Source organism: Littorina saxatilis, linkage group LG8 (assembly GCF_037325665.1).
Source record: "Littorina saxatilis isolate snail1 linkage group LG8, US_GU_Lsax_2.0, whole genome shotgun sequence".
In the NCBI taxonomy this organism is placed as follows: Eukaryota; Metazoa; Mollusca; class Gastropoda; order Littorinimorpha; family Littorinidae; genus Littorina; species Littorina saxatilis.
The window spans coordinates 21,605,987-21,631,729 of NC_090252.1; the positions used below are offsets into that span (position 1 = coordinate 21,605,987).

Here is a 25,743-nt window from a genome sequence, read left to right on the forward strand (position 1 = left end):
AAATACTGGAGGTAAATATGTTTGACAAGAGAGAAGAAAACATACTTACACACTGGTGTGTTGAACTCCTGCAAGCAAAAAAAACATGATTAAACAATAGAATCGTTTATGTAAAAAAAACAAAGAAAAACATTACAACAAAAAAAGAGGGACATTTGGAGACATTTGCAGTTAAAGGCAGTGTTGGGGACGGGAAAAAGACGGGCAGTTAGATTCAACACTTTACACAGTGGAACAGTACATCTAAAAACAAAGAGACTGCCGACGTTTCCAAATTCAGAATAAAAAAAATAAAAAAGTCGCGTAAGGCGAAAATACAACATTTAGTCAAGCTCAGTCGAACTCACATAATGAAACTGAACGCATTGCATTTTTTCTGCAAGAGCGTACATTCGTCTGTCCACCGCTCGTGGCAAAGGCAGTGAAATTAACAATCCAGAAAAGCGCGGTAGCGGTAGCGGTTGCGCTGAGGAGAATAGCACGCTTTTCTATATCTCTATTCTGTGTACCTCTCTGAACGTGTTTTTAATCCAAACATATCATATCTATATGTTTTTGGAATCAGGAACGGACAAGGAATAATATAAAATTGTTTTTAAATCGAGTTTGGAAATGTAATTTTAATCAGAATTTTTATATTTTTAATTTTCAGAGCTTGTTTTTAATACGAATATAACATATTTATATGTTTTTGGAATCAGAAACTAATGAAGAATACGATAACGTAATTTTGGATCGTTTTATAAAAAAAACAATAATAATTACAATTGTCCTCTTTTTAATAGCCAAAGTCATAAAATAATTGTTAAGCCTCAAAGCTGAAATGCAATACCAAAGTTTGGCCTTCGTCGAAGATTGCTTGGCCAAAATTTGGTGAGTACAGTATTCCTTTGTTTTTTTAACTTTGTTCATCTTATCACAGTCACTTCGTTGTTTAGATTTTAAAAAATGAGAGTGTGACAGTGCTGCCTCAACGTTTACAAAAAGCCGGATATGACGTCATCAAAGACATTTATCAATAAAATAAAATAAAAAGTCTGGGGATATCATACCCAGGAACTCTCATGTAAAGTTTCATGAAGATCGGTTCAGCAGTTTTCTCTGAATCGCTCTACACACACACACACACACACACACACACACACACACACACCACACACACACACACATACACACACACGCACACACAGACACACACACACACACACACACACACACACACACACACACACACACACACACACATACACCACGACCCTCGTTTCGATTCCCCCTTCTATGTTAAAACATTTAGTCAAAACTTGACTAAATGTAAAAACAAGGTAGGTTTGTTGGAACATTTGTTATTGACAAAACATTCGTTCACACTAACTTATTGTTACATATTGTTTGTTTGAGCACTTTAAAGACCGTTTGGTCAATATATTTGTGAATGTAACGTATTCTTTTGTCAATAACAAACGTTCCAACAACCTACCTTTCTTGTTTTTTGACAGTGAAACAGTAATTATGCAAAGCTGATCCTCTGTGTGGGGGAAGAATGTGGGTGTACGGAGTCAGGTGTAATAGGCGTGGGGCTTACATGTATGCATATTTTGACACATGAGGGTGTGTGCACGTGTGCATACGTCTTTCTGATTAAGCTTAAAATGTGCCAGGAAAAAACCATGAAGGCACGCATTTCTTAACTTCATCATAGTTCTATTCCTAAGTGAATGGCACTTCATGAAAGAAAACTACATCCTAACCTTGGCATGCTCCGGGTAGATGGCACCATCCCAACCAATACCACCGTATTTACTGTCTGTGTGGGAACTGACGCTTAACTCGCCATATGGTACTCCAAACCATGTTTCTGGCACTGTATAAGTAACGATGAGAATATGAAATGACTGAAAGAATTAGGGGACAAAAGGTAAACACGTTTCAAAAGAGAAAGTCAAGTATATATATAAATCTGTTGAAGAGGAGACAGGCAATGATACATGCATTTCCATGTTGCTGTTTATACCTCTATACATTGAATGCAACTTGTCAAATGAAAACACACACACACACACACACACGAACATACACACACACACACATACATAGGGGCACACTACACCCACACACACGCACACACACGCACACACACACATACAGACACACACACACACGCACACACACTAATACAACTAACACATATACAAACACACACCCACACACACACACACACACACACACACACACACACACACACACACACACAAACACTAACACAACTACCACATATACAAACACACACACACACACACACTGACACATACACACACACACCCACACCCACACCCACACACACACACGCACGCACACACACACAACTAACACATATACAAACACACACACACACACACACTAAAACAACTAACACACAAACAAACACACACACACACACACACGCACACACACACACACACACACAAACACACATGCATACACTAACACATACGTACACACCCACACACACACCCCCACCCCATTCCCCCCCCACACACACAAACACCCACACACACACACGCTAAACATGTCAGGCCATATTTTTCTTCTTCTTCATATTGATACCACTGATCCCTGCTGAAACTACAACGTCATTATGGAGACAACAAGAACACAATAATTGCAAACATACACGATCGAAAGTGATCAATGCTAATGCTAATTATGCATCTGTCTGAATACATACAATGAAACATTGAAACTTCCATGTCAACAATAGTCAAAGATTCATCCAAAAGAGAGAGAGAGAGAGATGGATGGATGGAGGTTTTTTTCAACCACCACGTGCCCAGAGAGGGGACAACTCTAATCACATATTTACACGGACATTTAAGTACAAAAAGGTAGAGAAAAACAAGAACATTTGAATATTTACACATTACAAATTATACGCAACTAATAAGCGTAATATAGGTACCGCAGTGAGAACAATGCTGATTAAACATGCTTGAGCAAATGTGTTATCAAAACTTGGAGGTGTTTTTTACATTTAGTCAAGTTTTGACTAAATGTTTTGACATAGAGGGGGAATCAAGACGAGGGTCGTGGTGTATGTGTGTATGTATGTCTGTGTGTGTGTGTGTGTGTGTGTGTGTGTGTGTGTGTGTGTGTGTGTGTGTGTGTGTGTGTGTGTGTGTGTGTGTGTGTGTGTGTGTGTCTGTGTGTCTGTGTGTCTGTGTGTGTGTAGAGCGATTCAGACTAAACTACTGGACCGATCTTTATTAGATTTTACATGAGAGTTCCAGGGTATGATATCTCCACATTTTTTTTCATTTTTTCGATAAATGTCTTTGATGACGTCATATCCGGCTTTTTGTAAAAGTTGAGGCGGCACTGTCACACCCTCATTTTTCAATCAATTTGATTGCAATTTTTGTAAAGCAATCTTCGACAAAGGCCGGACTTCGGTATTGCATTTCAGCTTGGTGGCTTAAAAATTAATTTTTGACTTTGGTCATTAAAAAATCTGAAAATTGTAATTACAATTCTTTTTATATAAAACGATCTAAATTTACGTTAATCTTATTCTACATCATTTCCTGATTCCAAAAACATATAAATATGTTATATTTGGATTAAAAACAATCTCTGAAAATTAAAAATATAAACACTATGATCAAAATTAAATTTCCGAAATCGATTTAAAAACAATTTCATCGTATTCCTTGTCGGTTCCTGATTCCAAAAACATATAGATATGATATGTTTGGATTAAAAACACGCTCAGAAAGTTAAAATGAAGAGAGGCACAGAAAAGCGTGCTATGCATGCAGCACAGTGAAACCACTACCGCGCTAAACAGGCTCGTCAGTTTCACTCCGTTTTGCACAAGCGGCGGACTACGGTCTTTGTGAAAAAATGCAGTGCGTTCAGTTTCATTTTGTGAGTTCCACAGCTTGACTAAATGTAGTAATGTCGCCTTACGCATCAATTAATTTTTAGGCCTCCAAGCTGAAATGCAATACCAAAGTCCGACCTTCGTCGAAGATTACTTGGCTAACATTTCAATCGATTTTATTGAAAAATGAGGGTGTGACAGTGCCGCCTCAACTTTTACAAAAAGCCGGATATGACGTCATCAAAGACATCTATCCAAAAAATGAAAATACTCCTAGGGATATCATGCCCAGGAACTCTGATGTAAAATTTCATAAAGATCGGTCCAGTAGTTTAGTCTGAATCGCTCTACACACACACACAGACACACAGACACACAGACACACACTCACACACACACACACACACACACACACACACACACACACACATACACCACGACCCTCGTCTCGATTCCCCCTTTATGTTAAAATATTTAGTCAAACCTTGACAAAATGTAAAGAGAGAGAGAGGGAGAGAGAGAGAGAGAGAGAGAGAGAGAGAGAGAGAGAGAGAGAGAGAGAGAGAGAGAGAGAGAGAGAGAGAGAGAGAGAGAGAGAAGAGAGAGAGAGAAGAGAGAGAGAGGGGAGAGAGAGAGAGAGAGAGAGAGAGATAGAGAGAGAGGGAGAGAGAGAGAGAGAGAGAGAGAGAGAGAGAGAGAGAGAGAGAGAGAGAGAGAGAGAGAGAGAGAGACGTGTAGACAGACTTTGTCAAAACTTACAGAGTGACCTGGCCATAACTTCTACTTCGCACAAATCAAATGTGTCTCCGGGTTTGTCAATTTTCACGTAGCGACCTCTCAAGACCGAGGAACAGTTAAGGCGATAGACACTATAACGGTCCATTCTGCCGGTGAAACACGTGCACACGGTTCCGTTGTCAATAGTTGAACTTCCTACAGGCTCGTAGAATCCCGGCCCAGTCGTATATCTCACAATTGTTTCTATTGGGTCATTGAAATACATGTTGACGCAAAAGTTTTCACTGGGTTTGTCTGCAACAAGACAAAAATATCAAGAATAACCAAAAATGGCCCCCTTTGCTTGTTGCTTTAAAAGTTCAGCTAAAAGCCACCCTCCGCCTCCCGTAAACCATCTGTTTCTGATCACTGAGCTCACCGAACCTTTACATACAGTACAAACATACCTTTATTTGAACGCTTACCGAAACAAATTCCTGGCTGATTTCCGTTGAAAACAAGAAATTGTCAAAGAGTGTATGTTGTGCAGTTAGAAAGGAAGTATTGTATTGTAGCTGGGAATAGTACTGGAAGTAGAGGAGTAGCGATTCTGTTTAAATAAACGCCCAACACTTGTATGTGTACGGCCCCAGTAGTGGTCATCACCCTGACGTCTTTGAGAAATTTGTTTCCTTTGATTACGAATTGATTGTTGTGGGTGGCAACTGGAATGTTGCACTAAACCCCAAGATGGATTGGAATTTATGGAGCAATGTTATATGGTTTGGTTGTTTGCTTAACGCCCAGCCGACCACGAAGGGCCATATCAGGGCGGTGCTGCTTTGACATATAACGTGCGCCACACACAAGACAGAAGTCGCAGCACAGGCTTCATGTCTCACCCAGTCACATTATTCTGACACCGGACCAACCAGTCCTAGCACAAACCCCATTATGCCAGACGCCAGGCGGAGCAGCCACTGGATTGCCAATTTTAAAGTCTTAGGTATGACCCGGCCGGGGTTCGAACCCACGACCTCCCGATCACGGGGCGGACGCCTTACCCCTAGGCCAACCGTGCTGGTTCTGTTATATGGTTGATGATTTTCGATATGTATATAAAGATGCACAACAGTATACCTGGAGGAGATGTAATAGTCTACAAAGAAGTAGATTGGATTTGTTTCTTGCTTCAGAGCAATTGTTGCCTATAGTGGATGATGTTTTGATTGATGTGGGATATATCTCAGATCATTCACCCGTGTGCTTTTCACTTAAGACTGATTTATTTAAAAGACACAGACCCATGTGGCGGTAAAACATTTGAATAATGATAAAAGTCCTGGGGCTGATGGTTATTCAGCAGAGTGTTATATACATTTTTCTTCCAGGATTTGGGTCATTACATTAAGTCAAGTTTTGACTAAATGCTTTAACGTAGAGGGGGGAATCGAGACGAGGGTTGTGGTGTATGTGTGTGTGTGTGTGTGTGTGTGTGTGTGTGTGTGTGTGTGTGTGTGTGTGTGTGTGTGTGTGTATGTGTGTGTGTGTGTGTGTCTGTGTGTGTCTGTGCGTGTGTGTGTGTAGAGCGATTCAGACCAAACTACTGGACCGATCTTTATGAAATTTGACATGAGAGTTTCTGGGAATGATATCCCCGGATGTTTTTTTCTTTTTTTCGATAAATACCTTTGATGACGTCATATCCGGCTTTTTGTAAAAGTTGAGGCGGCACTGTCACACCCTCATTTTTCAATCAAATTGATTGAAATTTTGGCCCAGCAATCTTCGACAAAGGCCGGACTTCGGTATTGCATTTCAGCTTGGTGGCTTAAACATTAATATATGACTTTGGTCATTAAAAATCTGAAAATTGTAAAGAATTGTTTTTTTAAAACGATCCAAATTTACGTTTATCTTATTCTTCATCATTTTCTGATTCCAAAAACATATAAATATGTTATATTCGGATTAAAAACAAGCTCTGAAAATTAAAAATATAACAAATATTATTAAAATAAAATTTCCGAAATCGATTTAAAAACAATTTCATCTTATTCCTTGTGGGTTCCTGATTCCAAAATAATATAGATGTGATACGTTTGGATTACAAACACGCTCAGAAAGTTAAAAAGAATAGAGATAAAGAAAAGCGTGCTATCCTTCTCAGCGCAACTACTACCCCGCTCTTCTTGTCAATTTCACTGCCTGTGCATCGAGCGGTGGACTGACGATGCTACGAGTATATGGTCTTGCTGTAAAAATGCAGTGAGTTCAGTTTCATTCTGTTAGTTCGACAGCTTGACTAAATGTTGTAATTTCGCCTTACGCGACTTGTTTTATGTTATGGTCGCTTAATTTTTGATTTTTGAAAGGAGAGATGTCTGTGACTCAGCGTCAAGGTATTATGATATGCATTCCTAAAGATGATAAAGATAAAAGACATTTGAAGAATTGGAGACCAATTACATTGTTAAATACAGTATATAAGATAGCATCATCTTGCATAGCTGAAAGAATTAAAACTGTTTTGCCAAAACTTATTCATAAGGATCAAACTGGTTTTCTGAAGGGGAGATTTATTGGAGAAAACATTTGACTGTTATATGAATTGTTATTCTATACTTTAAAAATAAAATACCTGGACTGCTTTTCATGGTCGATTTTGCGAAGGCGTTCGATAGTATCACCTGGCCTTTATTGAAAAATCCCGTAAGAAAATTATTTCGGGGATGACAAAAAGACAATGGATTTTTTTCTTTGTATTGTAATATTAAATCTTGCGTCAATGTGAATGGTCAATATTCCAAGTGGTTCAGTGTAGAGTGTGGTACCAGGCAGAGAGGTCTTCTGTCACCGTATTTATACCTTCTTTGTGCAGATATTTTGTCTATTATGATTCGTCAGAATGAGAATATACATGGAATCAAGGTTGGAGATAGATAAATTGTCCTATCGAAGTTTGCAGATGACACAACCTTGTTTTTTTAGATGGTACCAAGGAATCTTTCTGTGCCTGCAAGTGTTAAAACATAAGAGCTTCTCGCAACGCTGGCGTGGCGATGGGCAGTTTGTGTGATTGCATGCGCCTTTCTTTGATTGGCTCGTAGCGGACCGTTGGAACTGACCTATCTCATTCCCTACCTCCTGTGGGGTCAACACTTCTTTTTTAAGGCAAAAGGGAAGTGTTTATGGCCCCTTTGTTGACCCAACAGAAGGGCAGGGGAGACAATCGGCCAGCAGTGCCCTGCTGTGCTATAATTTGATGCTAAACTTTTTCATGTTTTTTGTAAATATGTTTTGGAAAATTGATTTTGAAATTGCTATGATTTTTCACAAAAGTTAAATCATAAAAAGCTTTCATTTAATTCAATAACATTTCACTTTACGTGGACTTAACTGCAAACAGCTGGTGTGGACATTTAATTTGTTGGAGTGACTGATAAGAATGGAACGAGCGGATGAGTGCGCGTTCAGTACAGCTCTGATGGACAGTAACCAGCTGTAATTCAGTTTGTTAGCACATGCACTTACACAAAAGAGCTTTTCGCCACGCTGGCGTGGCGATGGGCAGTTTGTGTGATTGCATGCGCCTTTCTTTGATTGGCTCGTAGCGGACCGTTGGAACTGACCTGTGCGGCGGACAGTGCCCCGCGCACAGCTGAGCTTAGCATCACTACGCAAGATGCCAGCGAGCTGAAAGGTCAAGTTTTTGTATTTGGTGAAAATTTTTCCACCACCCACCCCTCCTCCATTTTATCAATCATGGAGGCATGCATTTTGTAACTTTGTGGAGCTGGAGCTTTGTTTCATGTCGCTGGTTGATGTCCATTGTAATAGTCAAGAGAGATAATTTGTATGTTCGGATCAGGCGCTGGAGCTTTGTTTCATGTCGGGGGTTGATGTCCATTGTAATAGTCAAGAGAGATAATTCGTATGTTCCGATCAGTTTCCTGCTGTACATTTCGCTGTTGTTGTTTTCTTGCATGCATGCCAGGGTGAGCTGACACCACCGTTTGAGCTTCGGTGCAGTACCGTCATTGACAGGTCCGGAACCGAAGCTTTAGCTTTAGTTCACAGATCGCATCGGTCCACAGCCTACTTCCCTTCGCCCTGAGTGGTTTGGGTTGAGTAGCCCGCGACTGTGGCAGCTGGCATTATTTTTTCAGTTTACTTACTAACCTGGTTGATCCTTAGGGTCAGGTCGAGGGAAGTAATCCCCGGGCTCATTCTACTATTTTTATCAGTTTCTGTAGGTCTGCCTCAATCGTTTTTGTGACCCGCAAAGGGCCCCCTTTGTTTCACCCAACAGTAGAGCAGGGGAGACAATAAGTCAGCTGCTCTGCTTGGCTACTGACACTAAACTTTTTCTTCTTATTCCTTGGTAAATATATTTTGGCAAGTTGATGTTTAATTTGCTACATTTAATCCCTTCGCTTGACCCAACAGAAGGGCAAGGGAGACAATCGGTCAGCAGTGCCCTGCTGTGCTATTTGATGCTAACTTTTTCATGTTTTTGTACAGTTGTATTTATGGCCCCTTTGTTGACCCAACAGAAGGGCAGGGGAGACAATCGGCCAGCAGTGCCCTGCTGTGCTATAATTTGATGCTAAACTTTTTCATGTTTTTTGTAAATATGTTTTGGAAAATTGATTTTGAAATTGCTATGATTTTTCACAAAAGTTAAATCATAAAAAGCTTTCATTTAATTCAATAACATTTCACTTTACGTGGACTTAACTGCAAACAGCTGGTGTGGACATTTAATTTGTTGGAGTGACTGATAAGAATGGAACGAGCGGATGAGTGCGCGTTCAGTACAGCTCTGATGGACAGTAACCAGCTGTAATTCAGTTTGTTAGCACATGCACTTACACAAATTGCATTATTATCTGGACTTACGATATATTATGATAAATCTGCTATTGGGTCGTTTAAAAAATCCAATGTTAGATTTATGCCGAAATTAAATTTGAAGTGGAACCCAACTGTATTTAGAGTGCTCGGCATACATTTTTCAGTGAATATGGAGGAAATAGTGAACATAAATTATGAAAACAAGTTCCAAAACATTCGGAGGTGTTTAAATGTGTGGTCAAGGAACAATCTTACACCATTCGTAAAGTAACAGCTATAAAGACACTGGTTATATCAACATTAACTCACCTATTTATGAATTTACCAGATCCTGAGAAACATGTTCTCGATGAATTGAATACACTACTCTGTTCTTTTTTATGGGATGAAAAAACAGATAAAATTAAAAGATAAATATATGAAAATGGTGGAATGAAGATGGTGGGTGTCTATTGTTACTTAGCTGTTTTAAAATTGGCATGGTTGAAAAGGATTGTGTTGAGTACTTGGAAGATTGTACATATTTTGAAGATAATTTGTCCCCAGGTCTGTTGTGTGGAATACAGAGGTGGGGAATTTGCAAATGATGCATAAAGTAAAGAACCCTGTTTGGTTTGATGTATTTAAGCATTATAAACGATTTGTCTGTAAATGTGTGCTTCCGAATTTTGATAAATGTATCTCAGTGACACTGTATTTCAATGTCCATGTCTGTCGAGACAAAAAAGATAGTTTTTATTTCAAACTGGATTAAGAATGGAGTTGTCTTAATAGGGCATCTGCTTGGACCAAATGGCTACTAGCCTTATGAGGATTTCAAGATAGCTTATCCTCTTGTGTCTGTAAATTTCATTTTGTTTGAATATGTATTACGTGCAGTAAAACGTAATCAACAAAACTTAAATATAAATTTTGAAAATAATAATGTGTTGTCCGAAATGTTGTCATGTAAACTTGTTTTGCAATCTGATTTAAAGATTGTGTATAATAATTTGGTTTATAATGATGGTACATTTAAATCAATAGGGCCTTTTTGCAGCAAACCGCGCGCTGAGTCATTTCGAGTTACTCCCCTTGGGTACGGGCAACCTCGCTGTCGAAGCCACGCTGCAAACAGAGGAGTTAAATAGGTACGACTGCGTTCAGTTGAGAAAGTTTTTGAAGACAGGGGCATTACTGTTACTGGATACAGACGAGATGGTCTGCTGCAACTTGTGAAAACTGTACAGCAGTTGGAACTACCGATCGATCCGGATTTTACAAGACAGGACGTGCAAGAAAAACTTTCCGAAAAACTTCGACAGATCGGATTTCCACCACGCGATCCTTTCACATCCGAAGGAAAAAGTGACCTATCAAACGCACCCAGGATCGGTGTTGTTAACATCCTGAACTATCTGATTAAGAAAAAGAACGATTTCGACCAGAAGAAGGCGAGAGCTTACACATCCTTTGAAGATTAGGCCTATCGCCTTGTTTTCGATGGCCATGTGCTCAACTTGAGATGTGCAGAAGTGGAACAGTTGTTCGTCTACACCGCGGAAGGAAAACCGACACAGTTTATATGAGGAAGTGTGCAGGTAGGTTGTCTCTGTGGATAATCGTCAGCGAAGATGGGGACATTCTGCTGGGTTTTTGCCAGTGTCCGTGATGGGGGGGTACTTACATTTGACAACTTAGGCATGTTATTGTTATTGTTAGTATTGTTACTCCTCACTGAAACCAGGTAAAGCAGCTGTTCACCCTCAATAATGCTTTTACTGTATTAGTACTGTCACCGTATGTTTGCATGCATACATGCAAATATTAGTAAGCTTCCATGAAATATTGAATATATCCATTTCACAGCACTAGGATGGGATGTCTGGCACTTTGAATCACTAACAGTAGTACTGCCTCTTCCATACCCATCTCCTTTTTGAAAAGAGTATACGTATAGACCAGTGGCAGTGAATGGTTAATGATTATATGGGTTGCTCTGATTTCATTCATGATCAGGTACATTTGTTTTTTTAACCACACAAACACTTAGACAACAATTATCAGAGTATGAGTTTTTCCGCGTTTTGATTTTCATTTAAATCCAAGTCACAGCTTCTGTTTTATGATGAGTGATGTAGTTTGAAACATTTGGACAGCAATTATCAGAGTATGAGTTTTTCCACTTTTTGATTTTCATTCAAATCCAAGTCACAGCTTCTGTTTTATGATGAGTGATGTAGTTTGAAGTGTTGGGATTAAATGTTCACTGACAATCATTCTGTGCTGGTATTCCCATTTTCACCTGCAGGGTTATGAAATATATATATCAAGCGTGAACTAAAAATTGTCTCTGTTTAAAATTACAATGTATTTCGTGAACAAACCTGGAGAATGACCCTTGCGTGATTTAAAACTGCCTGCTGTGAATACTGTTGTGATACTATGAATTTTCGTTTGAGAAAAACAAAAGAATGAAAAGCGTTTAACTTGCTTGTGAATGAGCCTCTTACTTCCATGTGGGGCTAGCTGCTTTGAACTATGTTTAATGCCTGAAAAGGATAGTGATGGAAATTACTAGTTTAATGTCAGGTGTGACATATACTATTGATTGATCTATTTTTTTTTATTAATCTGCAATTTTGTTACAACCTACTTTGTTTATTTGGCGACAAGCTAGTGGGAGGCCCTTTTTAGTGCTTGAATAGTACTGTGATGCACACTATTTATCATTTCAGTCTTGTCGTACTCATGATTACAACCAATAGTTCTTGTGAGCTTGTACAGTCATGTGATGTCTCTCAGTCTTTTTCCTTGAGACAAACCATTTTTCCTTTGAACGACACATAGTTCAGTTTGACCATTTTTTTTTTTTTTCATGTTTGTGTTCTTGTGGTATGCAACTGCAAGCACCGAGCTGTCATGGTTTTTTTTTCTGATTTCAGACCATATTCGTTGGGCCATTTGTATGATGAAGTAGTTTTGTTTTTCTGCCAGTTCTGTCAGATTGTGTTTTTGCAGTGAGATTCATGTTCAACATTTCTGACAAGATTAAAAGAATGATCCTGTTTCTTCAATGCCTTCGAGTTCATTGGTTTGTAGACTATGTGTCACTTGCTGTCTAGTTTTTCAGTGAAATTGTTTTGCTAACTAGCTGCAGTATCACACTTTTGTTAATGAGGATATAAAAAAGCTACATTCAAACCATTTCTTCCTCTCTCAGCACATAAAGTCAAAGCATGGTACAATCTTGTTTGTTCCATTTATACTTATGAAGAAAAGCAGCATGTCATTTTCAAGTGCCCCCCGATGAAGTGTTTTGTGCAAATGTAGGTGTCTTTGTTGACTTTTTTGATGTTGAACCTCTCGATCGTTCTTCCACATAGTTTAATCCATGATTTTCGGCACTTTTCTAAATCTCTAGAGGGTTTGGAAAACGGTACCCATCCAACACCGACCATGTGTGATCTCTCACGGTGTCTTAAATCACTTTCACACACTCCATAACAGCAATGTTTGTGCACCATCGTACAGCTCCACCATTCAAACAACGCGCAAAAATGGCTGACTTTGCCCGAGGCACAGCGGGCCTAGGTCAAGGTCGCCTAGAATAGCCTTGGTGTAAAAGAAACTATTGAGAAATGGTTACAAAAAAATGAATATTAATCTGGATAGGACAACTGTCTTTTCACAAGTTATAAGAACAACTTTTGATACTAGATTGCGGTGGTTACAGTACATAATTTTATTCAGAATTACCCCTGGGTTTTTTGTTTTTTTTCGTAAACAATAACATTATATGACACACTTGGTATCTGTATGTTTAACTGTACATTAATCTGTGGCACAGTACATTTAACATTTACTTTTGGCGCGAATTCTTACAATACATAAATGGACAAGAATGTATTAATCAATGCTGTTGTGTCTGCGGTGTCAACATTTGCGACATCAACATAAATCATAAATCCATACACACACATACATATGCATATGCACTTAAACTTAAACAGTTTCATTTACAAAATCCGCAAACGTCTCAACCCTAATTCGCAATTAAACATTACATTTAAATCAATAGGCTTATCATATCTAAACTTGCTGATACACATTTTTGCTCTCAACAAAATATGATTTATAATTTTGTTTGTTGGGGTATGCATTCCTGGTTCTTGTTATTGTAATATTAAATCTTGTATAAATCTGAATGGTCAGTATTCCAAGTGGTTGAGCGTAGAGTGTGGTACCAGGCTGGGAGATCCTCTGTCAACTTTATTTATACCTTTTTTTGTGCAGAGATTTATGATTCGTCAGAATGAGAATATACATGAAATCAAGGTTGGAGATAGTTTGCAGATGACACAACCTTTTCTTCTAGATGGCACCAAATAATCTTTCTGTACCTGCGAGCGTTCAAACATTTTGCATTATCATCTGGACTTACGATAAATTATGATAGATCTTAAGAAATCAAATGTTAAATTTATGCCAACATTACTTTAGAAGTAGAACCCAACTGTAATCAGCGTGTGCTTGGCATACATTTGACAGTGAATGTGGAGTAAATAGTGAACATAAATTCTAAACACAAGTTCCAAGAAATTTGGAGGTTTTTAGAAATGTGGTCAAAGAGAAATTTTACATCATTCGGTAAAGTAACAGTTTTAAAGACACTGGTTATGTCCAGATTAACTCACCGATTTATGAATTCACCAGATCCTGAGAAACAGTTTCTCGATTAATTGAATTAACTACTCTATTATTTTTTATGGGATGAAAAAACAGATCAAATTAAAAGAAAAATAGTTGTACAGCCATTTCAAAATGGTGGACTGTAGATGGTGGATGTCTATTGTTACTTAGCTGTTTTAAAATTAACATGGTTAAAAAGGATTTTGTTGAATACTGGGAAGATTGTACATATTTTGAATATACCTTGTCCCCAGGTCTGTTGTGTGGAATACAGAGGTGGGGAATTTGCAAATGTTTTGATGCATAAAGTAAAGAACCCTTTGTGGTTTGGTGTATTTAAGCATTATAAACGATGTTTCTGCAAATGAGTGCCTCAGAATGTTGATGAATTTATCCTAGAGACACTGAATTTCAATGTCCATTTCTGTCGAGACAAAAATATTATTTTTATTTCAAACTGGATTGAGAATGGAGTTGTCTCAATAGGGCATCTTCTTGGACCAAATGGTTACTTGCCTTATGAAGATTTCAAGATAGCTTATCCTCATGTGTCTGTAAAATTGCATTATGTATGAATGTGTATTACGTGCAGTAACACGTTATCAAAACAAATTTAATATAGATTTTGAAAATGAGTATGTGTTGTCCGAAATTTTGTCATGTAAACTTGTTTTGCAATCTGATTCAAAGATTTTGTATCCGAATTTGGTTTTAATGATGGACCATTTAAATCAATAGAGAAATAGTCACAACAAATGAATATTAATCTGGAAAGAACAACTGTCTTTTCACAAGTTATAAAAAACAACTATTAATACTAGATTGCGGTGGTTACAGTACAGAATTTAAAACAGAATTATCCCTATTGTTTTTTGAAAAAAATGGTAGACTCTTCACCGTGGGTTTTTTTCTGTAAAGAGGAAAACAGTTTGAATCAGTTCTTCTGGAACTGCCCTGCAGTACAGTTTTTGGGAGTTTTTTTTTACCTTCGCCCGACCGGGTTATCGACTACACACAGAAGACATCATGCAAACCCTTCCGTAGACCCATGTTTTCCAAAGAAGCAAGAAAATTTCCGTGAGAAGTAATTAAATTAAATTAATAATTTCATTATTACCGTGCGGACTAAAGACTCTCAAAATAAGGAAAAACGTGAATACCCTTTTGTAGACGTCGTGGGGCCGTGTGGACCCACATTGTTATGTAAACTCCAAAATTAAACAGATCGTACAACATGATGTTTAGAGCCAGTACCTGAAGGTTTGAGTCTTCTCTCCCTAGTTGTTATGTAAGTTCCTTCAGTTTGAGAAACATGGGTTTGAATTTCGGCATACACTATGACCATTTGTACCTTTAACCGTTTTAGCACTAACAAACATGCACAGTGCACGTGCCAACACTAAGACCGACACATTGATATTGGGTTTCTGCCATAATTACCACTTGTTTAAAAATCAGGAGTTTTGTTGGCAATGATGTTTGTTGTGCTTGCCCAACCTTCAGAAACAAGATATCGGTATTTAGGACCAGTACATAGACAATGTCACAAGTGCATCATCTTACAAGTACGCTTCAATTCACTCCTCATTGTCTCTACTGACGCCCGATTTCAAGAGGTTGCCTTCAACAAATGATGTTTGTTTGTTCGTTCATGGGCTAAAAAACTCTCACGGCTTTTACGTGTATGACCGTTTTTACCCCGCCATTTAGGCAGCCATACGCCGCTTTCGGAGGAAGCATGCTGGGTATTTTCGTGTTTCTATAACCCACCGAACTCTGACATGGATTACAGGATCTTTTTCGTGCGCACTTGGTCTTGTGCTTGGGGGTCTTCGGACACCGAGGAGAGTCTGCACACAAAGTTGACTCTGAGAAATAAATCTCTCGCCGAACGTGGGGACGAACTCACGCTGACAGCGGCCAACTGGATACAAATCCAGCGCGCTACCGACTGAGCTACATCCCCGCCCAATAAATGATGTCATCGTGTTGGTATTATTAGACGTACTTCGATGAACTTTAAAAAAAAAATGTTGTTGTTTTGTTTTGTTATTTAGAATAAATAAAGTTTAAATGTGTGTGAGTGCGCTCAGCTCGCTCTCTCGTGCAGTCGGTCCGTTCTGCGGGATGGGTTACACCTTGGAGTAGCGTGTTCGGCGGATGGGTCGGGCTGCACGTGAGAAGGGTCCTGTATCGTGTGGCAGTTGTGTGTGTAGGGCCTATTGAGTAAAATATTCCTACGCCTAGATTTGTGATTGTTATCTTTTGTATTCAGTGTAGTCAGTCAGCTTTTGTACACTTTGCATTCTGAACGCTTTCAAACTATCACAGATGCCTGTAAAATAGCAAAACAGGGCTATTGGTGTGCACAATTAGACTTGAAAGCGGCTTATCATTCAGTGCCAATCCACTGTGATGATTATAAAGTGACAGGGTTAAAGTATCGACTGGGTGGCCGAGTGGTAACGCACTTGCGCTCGGAAGCGAGAGGTTGCGAGTTCGACCCTGGGTCAGGGCGTTAGCAATTTTCTCCCCCCTTTCCTAACCTAGGTGGTGGGTTCAAGTGCTAGTCTTTCGGATGAGACGAAAAACCGAGGTCCCTTCGTGTACAGTACATTGGGGTGTGCACGTTAAAGATCCCACGATTGACAAAAGGGTCTTTCCTGGCAAAATTGTATAGGCATAGATAAAAATGTCCACCAAAATACCCGTGTGACTTGGAATAATAGGCCGTAAAAAGTAGGATATGCGCCGAAATGGCTGCGATCTGCTGGCCGATGTGAATGCGTGATGTATTGTGTAAAAAAATTCCATCTCACACGGCATAAATAAATCCCTGCGCCTTGAATATGTGCGCGATATAAATTGCATAAAATAAAAATAATCTCTGCGCTTAGAACTGTACCCACGGAATACGCGCGATATGAGCCTCATATTGATTGATTGAAAGTGGACATTTAAGGGAGATAAACAAGCAACATACTTGTTCGATTCTAGGCTCCCTTTCGGTGCCACAGTGGCACCCAGTCATTGTCATCGCCTTTCGCAAGCTATAGGTAGATGCCTACGTAGGCGTGGGTTCAAAGGTGTAGTTGTTTACATTGATGATTTTCTCATTGCAGCAGAAACATATAAAGAGTGTAATGCAGCGCTATACACTGTTTGATCAAACTAGTGAGAAAGTTAGGGTTTTTTATATTAGTTGGAGAAAAGTTGTGGGTCCCACCCAACGCATCACGTTCTTGGGCATCGACATCAACACCCAAGACTGCACTCTACTGCTTGGCAAAGAAAAGCTTGGCAAACTGCAAAGGGAGCTCAGCGAGTTCTCTCAGCGCAAGCGCGCAAGCAAACAGCAGCTTCAGCGGCTAGCAGGCCTTTTGAACTGGGCGTCCGCGGAGGAACATTTTTCATGCGGCGCATTCTGGATGCAATTCGTCCTCTTCAGCAACAGCATCATAAGATCAGACTCAGCGCAGAGTTAAAAAAAAGATGTGCACTGGTGGCTTAGTTTCATGGTGTGTTTTAATGGTGTGGTACACTACAATAGTGCGCAAGCACACCATGTGCATGTTGATGCCTGTAATACAGTTTGCGGCGCCTTTTGGGCCGGTGATTGGTGTTACTCTGTGTTTAGTGAAGATGAACCAGCAGCAAAAAACCTGCACATCAATTATAAAGAAGTATGTGCAGCTGTGCAAAGTGTGCAAAGATGGGCCAGTTTCTGGCGTGATAGCTCTGTGATTATCCATACAGATAGCACAGTGACAAAAGCCGTCCTCAACAAAGGCAGAAGCCACCATCCTTTTGTGAATGGGCTACTGAGACATATGTTCTGGCTGTGTGTGAAATATAATTTCAGTGTGAGAGCAATCCATGTGCCAGGGTCTATCAATACAATTCCTGATACAGTATCTAGACTGCATGAGAATGGAAAGTGTGAGCAGTTGACCTACTTATTAGGGAACTGGTCGCACTCTCCTGCGAGTGCCATGCTCAATGTGTCTGGTCATATGTCGCAGCAATCATGTATTTTTCTGTTGCAGGAGATGCGCAAGCGTTTGAGAAAAAACTAGAAAAAGAATTAGTGCTGTTGGATATCAAAAGACAATTAAATCTTGCATTGCCCTCAGATGCCCTCTTCTGGGCTGCTTGCATGGATATGTTTTTTGGAAAGAGGTGGCACAACCTGGGCGCTGTCATGTGGGGTGCCGGGGGAGGTGTTCAAAGTCATGGGCGACTGGAAGATCTGCCTATTTAGTTTATTTAGATCAAATACCTCAGCGTACTCTAGACTATTATAGAACCAAGATGTGTGCGAACTTGGGGTGAAAATTGACCGTTTTTGATACTATACGTCCAACTCTTTGGGTGAAATTATTTTATCACTTGTTTTATCAAAGATATTTTGTAATTAAATTATAGCCTTTTTATGGCTTTTTGAACGCCCAATTCGGTTTTATGGTCTTCCAGTGTGGTTGTATGTGTCTTCTTGATAATCAGTGTTTGTGTGAGTAGTGTGTGTGTGAGTGGTGATAATCAGTGTTTGTGTGAGTAGTGTGTGTGTGAGTGGTGATAATCAGTGTTTGTGTGAGTAGTGTGTGTGTGAGTGGTGATAATCAGTGTTTGTGTGAGTAGTGTGTGTGTGAGTGGTGATAATCAGTGTGTGTGTGAGTAGTGTGTGTGTGAGTGGTGATAATCAGTGTGTGTGTGAGTAGTGTGTGTGTGTGAGTGGTGATAATCAGTGTTTGTGTGAGTAGTGTGTGTGTGTGAGTGGTGATAATCAGTGTTTGTGTGAGTAGTGTGTGTGTGGGTGGGTGTGTGCTTGATGTGTGTGAGTATTCACTTGCAGCAGTACATTCATGAATAAAAAATTTAAAAAAATATTTATTTACATAATGTCCGGGCCTGGATTTGAACCCTTGACCCAAGGATCACCTGTTCAGTTCTCTACGTGGAATAAAAGCACCATTCCACATATCAACAATCAATAGTGTTGTTGCAATCTGTACGGAGTGGGAATTATTTTTATTTATTTTTTTATTCTTGACTGTTCTTTTTTTTCTCCAAAATTTTAATCAATCAATAAACACGTGATAACAAACATGGTTACTGTGTATTTTCTGTTTGTACACATACTACAAGGAACTTATGTTTGTGTTCGTATGTGTCCTCTCAAACACAACATATTTTTATTTTTTTTAAACACCAGTCAGTTGATTTAAACCAAATGACAGATGTTCAGTCTACACATTAAAAGGTGCTTACGTTTGTCATACTTCACCATAAGATCGTTACAATTTTGGCATACACTATGACCATTTACACCTTTAAAATGTTACTATACAGGCATACAATTTAGCAGAATATTGTGTTAAATACTGTTACACGACACTTGAGGTTGCCACAAGTTCTCAAATGTCGTATAGTTGTGTTCTTTTATTCTACGTCGCCCGTCTTCGCAGCAGCAGAAAACAACTCGTCAAATTGAGTTCGAGGATTTATTTAGCATTCCATACATACAACTGCACATCGTAGCAGAACTCAAATAGAAGCTTTTTTACATACAAATCGCGCTGGCATATATAGTAAATACTCAATCTCGAGAATATTCCAGACCGAACATGATACAACTACATTATACGAGCCGTGCATGGACTAAACTAGCGACATTCTCTATGACGTACATCAAAAGCGCCGACGCACTTAATCCGAACGAACGCCACGAACTCACGACTAAAACAGCGTGGTAAACAACTTGTTTTGACAGGACTAGAAAGTTCACCTGCATTCTCGTCCAAGCATAAATATTGTGTTTACAAAATATAATATCAGTACTTTCCCACAAAGTACAAATAAGTCAACTACATGCAACACACAAAACTGAACCAAAGCTCAGCAACGGTAGTGTTTCCTAACAAATACCAACGAGTAAACAACGTGCAATCTGTCACTGAATGTTTCCATGTGGGCTTTGAATCATTTCTCTTAATAGTAACAATTTCTAATTAAAACTTTTAAACATAAAAGATAACGCCTCGAGAGGACGACGATAGTGCAAAGTAAACATTGTATCTGCATTGTTATTGTCTAATAATGACCTGTAACAACACCTAATACATCTCTAACCTAACAGTGACAATATATAGTTTAGTAAGATACAAAACAAGGAAGGCGCACGTGCACATGTTTCTTGATTGAATTGCTTGCTTCTTTGCCTTTGTTTTTGTTGAATTTTGGTATCAAACAAGTAGAACACACAGCACGTGTTTTGCGGTAAACAATAACAGTTAAAACGAAACCGTCCTAAGCACCAAAGGAGAATGAAGCATGCACGCTCTTTTGTGTGTTTGAAGACCTTCGTCACTGACCTTGTTTTGGGGGGGTGTTTGAAAACCTTCATGATTTAACTGACCTTTATCTGAGGTGTGTATGTGCACTGCTTCAATGTCGTATAAGTTGCCTAGGTCCACGATCCACCAGGCATTGCTGGAACTGCCAGAACTGGATTCACGTGTGACTTGTGTACACTCCCACGGAACATAGGTTGTTCCATCTTTACCATCTACTGCCAGGCTCGCAACATCCGAGCTGCTTTGACGTGCGTACTTGTACAGGGCAACATTGGTTAAGCCATCTTTACTGTCTGAAATAAAATAAAACCATCTACCTGAAAACGAATGACACCATCTGTACTGTCTGCAAAAATCTACACCATCCTTAAGGTCTGAAATGAGCTCCGTTAAATTGTGTCCATCAATCTGACCAGGTTATTTCGGAATACATTTCTACTCTGTGAAATAAAGCTAAACAAAACAAAAGTGATATCAAAATATGTAGTTTACCTATCGGCCTAAAACGAAAAGATTGAATCTGAAATCCCGTCGAAACTACTCAACATCAGGCTAACCGAAACCGGTACACCGTGACGGGTCAATCCCAAATTCCAAATTAGCCCCCGAGTCTAAAAGAATAGCAAGATTATAAGATGTTTGGTGATTTCTTGACAGACACGTTTTTTTGTTGATCCAAGGGAGGCATATCGTCTTCGGTTTCATCTTTATTGCCCAAGGCCGCAGGCCGAGGTTGATGAATATGAAAACCGAAGGCAATATGCTCTCCAAGGACCAACAAAAAATCCTGGTCTGACAATACACCACCAAACATCATGTTTGTCATCATTTTAGATGACCAAAACTACGCACAATAACAGACGGAATCCCTATTCTGAACGTAATTTTTAGAACGCAATTCAGGGACTCAAAGTAGTTCGAGATAACACGTCATACTTGTCTGTGACGTCAAAGGTAACTTCTTCGTCGCTTTTCTTCCAGTCTACAAATGTATAGAGCTGCCATCATATTTGCGAGTTCCATAAGTTTTGGGCATGTTCCTTTTATTTAAGGGTTTTATGACTGTTCGTTATGCATTTTGCAAATTGACCATGAGTCGGCGCGGAAAGTATCAACGTTTATTGGGTTTTTGAGAGTGAATGCTTACAATCGTTGTCCTCGGAAACACGAATCCAAAGCCGCGATGATTCCACACATCAAACAATCAGCCTGGTTGACTTTTACTTTGATAATCCACGTTTCGCCTGAAAGCTCAAACCCATTCATCACCTCGATTTGTTACATGTCGAAAATCCCACTGGACATTGTAAATATTTTGAATCAGCAATATCAGCTTGACTTATACCAAAGAATGACACTTCAAGTGATGTCAGATGATATACTTTCTTGGTATCTAAAATATACAGCAAAACCAGTTGTGTTGGTGATTGCTGTACAGAACTGGAATGCAATGCCGACCTGCTCAATTGAAAACGTCTTTGTCAAAGTTCTGAAGAATGAAGTGAAATTATGTCACTCAATTTACGTCAAATATATCTTTGCCTCATTTTCTGTTTGTCTGGCGTAGATTATGTTGACCAATAAAATTCAAAGTAACTGAAACGCATGTTCAACATGGTGTATCGTGTGATATTGTTTTGTGAGCGAATTTCACCTGATAATATTCATCACGTCAAGTAAGTGATTGGCTGTCCCAGGTCGGGAGAATTCTTGACTGACTGCGGGCATAATCAGGTAGGAGCGATCCAGTCCCCATTGCGGCTGTTCTGTCTAATTCGCCTGATCCCTTCAAATTTGTTTTCGGTCGAAATTAGACGGTTCTAAACCGGTATTTATAATATGTTGACTGTTAGCAAATGATAACATACATGTCTCAAAATGGATACCAGCATTCGCCTGTTGGCTCATGCTCATAATTATGTTTGTCGACATGTCTAGTATCAGTTGCTGATAGTCAGTATATTATATATGACTCATATTATACATTAATAGACTTTAATGACCGGCACGGTTGGCCTAGTGGTAAGGCGTCCGCCCCGTGATCGGGAGGTCGTGGGTTCGAACCCCGGCCGGGTCATACCTAAGACTTTAAAATTGGCAATATAGTGGCTGCTCCGCCAGGCGTCTGGCATTATGGGGTTAGTGCTAGGACTGGTTGGTCCGGTGTCAGAATAATGTGACTGGGTGAGACATGAAGCCTGTGCTGCGACTTCTGTCTTGTGTGTGGCGCACGTTATATGTCAAAGCAGTACCGCCCTGATATGGCCCTTCGTTGTCGGCCGGGCGTTAAGCAAACAAACAAACAAAAGACTTTAATGTGAACTAAAATACCCTTTAAGGCTTCCATTTGAAACTTCAAGGTTGTCATTCTTGATTGACGCAGACCAAAGCACCATTGAGCCCGGAAAGAAGCGATGAATGTATTAATTAGAGATTACACAATGTTCTATTTCAACCCACATTATGAATACTGAGACACTTTCTTTGCTTAGTGGGGCACCCCGGTTTTTCAATTTTAAAATGCCACGTTTGACCATGTAAGGATCATAAATTGCAGTCAATGACTGTTCTAAGTTAGCCTTTAGTAGGGCGTAAATCCACGATGGCAACAGAACAGTTTCAAAATGAAGCATATCAATGTTATTGTTATTCAATCTGTAGATCGTACACGTTTTCAGGCTATTGCAAACAGACCGAATTGGTTCTGTTATGTGTACATACGACTTTCAGTTAATTTCAAGAGCCAAGTTCCAAGAAATGTATGTTGGTATTCCTATCCTATCACTCTGCTCCTGCGTTTTGTTTTTCACATTCATGTTTCTTCTTTTTTGCCTGGTCGTTGGTGAAGCCTATACACCCAGGAACCTGATAGACATCCCGACCCTAACCTGCTAGACATCCCGACCCTAACCTGCTAGACATCCCGACCCTAACCTGCTAGACATCCCGACCCTAACCTGCTAGACATCCCGACCCTAACCTGCTAGACATCCCGACCCTAACCTGCTAGACATCCCGACCCTAACCTGCTGAGATACACTCTCTCCTAGATAATTTTGGCAAAGATGGTTCCACACTATTATCACCAGAACTTCATGAGCACTTTATTTTGATAAGTGCGGTTCAGAGGTGACACAATCTTACAACGTTCACATTCAAACACATGGAAGCACCTCTAGGGGCGGGGATGTTGCTCAGTCGGTAGCGCGCTGGATTTGTATCCAGTTGGCCGCTGTCAGTGTGAGTTCGTCCCCACGTTCGGCGAGATATTTATTTCTCAGAGTCAATTTTGTGTGCAGACTCTCTTCGGTGTCCGAACACCCCCGTGTGTACACGCAAGCACAAGACCAAGTGCGCACGAAAAAGATCCTGTAATTAATGTCAGAGTTCGGTGGGTTATAGAAACACGAAGATACCCAGCACGCTTCCTCCGAAAACGGCGTATGGCTGCCTAAATGGCGGGGGAAAAAACGGTTACAACTCGCTATTGCCGCGGCCCGTTGTTGCCGCGGCCCGTTATTGCCGCAACCCGCTATTGCCGCAACCCGTTATTGCCGCAACCCGCTATTGCCGCGGAACTTTCCCGCAAGAAAGATCCCCTGATTCCGGTTTTGTTAAAAAAAAATTTGCGCCAGTTAGATGCCATCAAACAACAGAGTTGGTAACTCTGCCGTGTGTTACGCGTGACTGTTCTGAAAAGTGACTATTACATGATTGTTCTGAAAGTCTACTATTTATTTCATCGTAATCATGTAAGCCCTCATACGTGTTTGTTCTGAAAGCTTACTAATTTACATGATTGTTCTGAAACTCTACTAAAGGTAAACTTGCTTCACCCGTGAAATGTAGTCAGATATGGAACAATATGTATAGCCTACCCCTGCCCAACGAAGTGTGTTTGAGTTGATCCGTCTTCTGTGTGCGCGACAGCTTCAGATCTGATGTGTGTTTGAGTTGATCCGTCTCTCCACTCCCTTTTTTTTAGGTGTAGGGGGTGGGGGAGGTTTGTTCACATCAACTGACACTTTATCAAACCATTTGAATAATTCATATACAAAATTCTGGTGGTTGCTGTGTAATAAAAAAACCAAGTGTCATTGAAAACAGAGATGTGCTAATACATTTAGCTTTCATGTGTGTGTATGTTACGCGTGATTGTTCTGAAAAGTGACTATTACATGATTGTTCTGAAAGTCTACTGTTTATTTCATCGTAATCATGTAAGCCCTCATACGTGATTGTTCTGAAAGCTTACTAATTTACATGATTGTTCTGAAACTCTACTAAAGGTAAACTTGCTTCACCCGTGAAATGTTGTCAGATATGGAACAATATGTATACCCCTGCCCAACGAAGTTGGAGGGGGGTATACTGGATTCACTTTGTCCATCTGTCTGTGTGTATGTCTGTATGTATATATGGAACAATATTTTGATACAATGATACTAAATCTTAAGTGATATTGATATTTATACCCCAGCCAAATGAAGTTGGAGGGGGGTATACTGGATTCACTTTGTCCGTCTGTCTGTGTGTATGTCTGTATGTAAATGGAACACTATTTTGATACAATGAACCCCCGCCCAATGAATACAAACTCAACAAGTAATACGTTTCATACATTCAACATGTCTTCTTTATTGTTCTCAACTCAAAATTGAAATTAAATGTTCAAAGACAAAAATTATATATAATCTTCAAAAATGTAATGATTCTTCTTGAGTATTCCCAACTCAAAATTCAAGTTACAGGTTCAAAGGGACACATAGAAACTTTTGAATTTTCCTCTTTGCCATGCTTAGGTGGCGAGGTCACCAAAATGGATCGAAAGGCTTGGCAAAGAGGGAAAATGGAAGCTACTTTTTGCCCAGTTAAAGACGAAAGGCACAACAAATAATTTTTACAAATGAAACTTTTTTTATGAACTAAAAATTCAAGTGGAGAGGGGATGAGAGACGTGAGGAGATGTCCGGGGTTGCGAGATGTGTGGGGAGTCTGGGCTATAAAGTTCTTGCACGCGAGACAATATACTTCTTTGTGTGTTTTTTTTGGGGGGGAGTATTTTGTTTATCAACTCTCTCTCTCTCTCTCTCTCTCTCTCTCTCTCTCTCTCTCTCTCTCTCTCTCTCTCTCTCTCTCTCTCTCTCTCTCTCTCTCTCTGAATATTTGTGTCATCCTAAATGTTAGGGGGGGGGGGGGCAAAAAGACATGTTTACCCCCCCCCCACCCCAGGAACAGCTGCCCCCCCCCCTCCGTTTCCGACGCCAG

At 39.8% G+C, this 25,743-nt stretch overlaps 1 protein-coding gene across 1 annotated transcript in view; it reads right to left on the reverse strand.

The window, feature by feature from the left end:
- Positions 1 to 1,736: 1,736 nt before the first annotated feature.
- Positions 1,737 to 25,743, reverse strand: part of LOC138974558 (uncharacterized) — a 30,424-nt gene continuing 6,417 nt past the window's right edge. Inside the window, exons 3-5 of the mRNA XM_070347276.1 lie at positions 20,538 to 20,768; positions 4,637 to 4,909; positions 1,737 to 1,861 (exon numbers count right to left, since the gene is read on the reverse strand). Of these exons, the coding sequence (XP_070203377.1) occupies positions 1,737 to 1,861; positions 4,637 to 4,909; positions 20,538 to 20,768 (629 nt within the window). The remainder of the gene's footprint in view (positions 1,862 to 4,636; positions 4,910 to 20,537; positions 20,769 to 25,743) is intronic.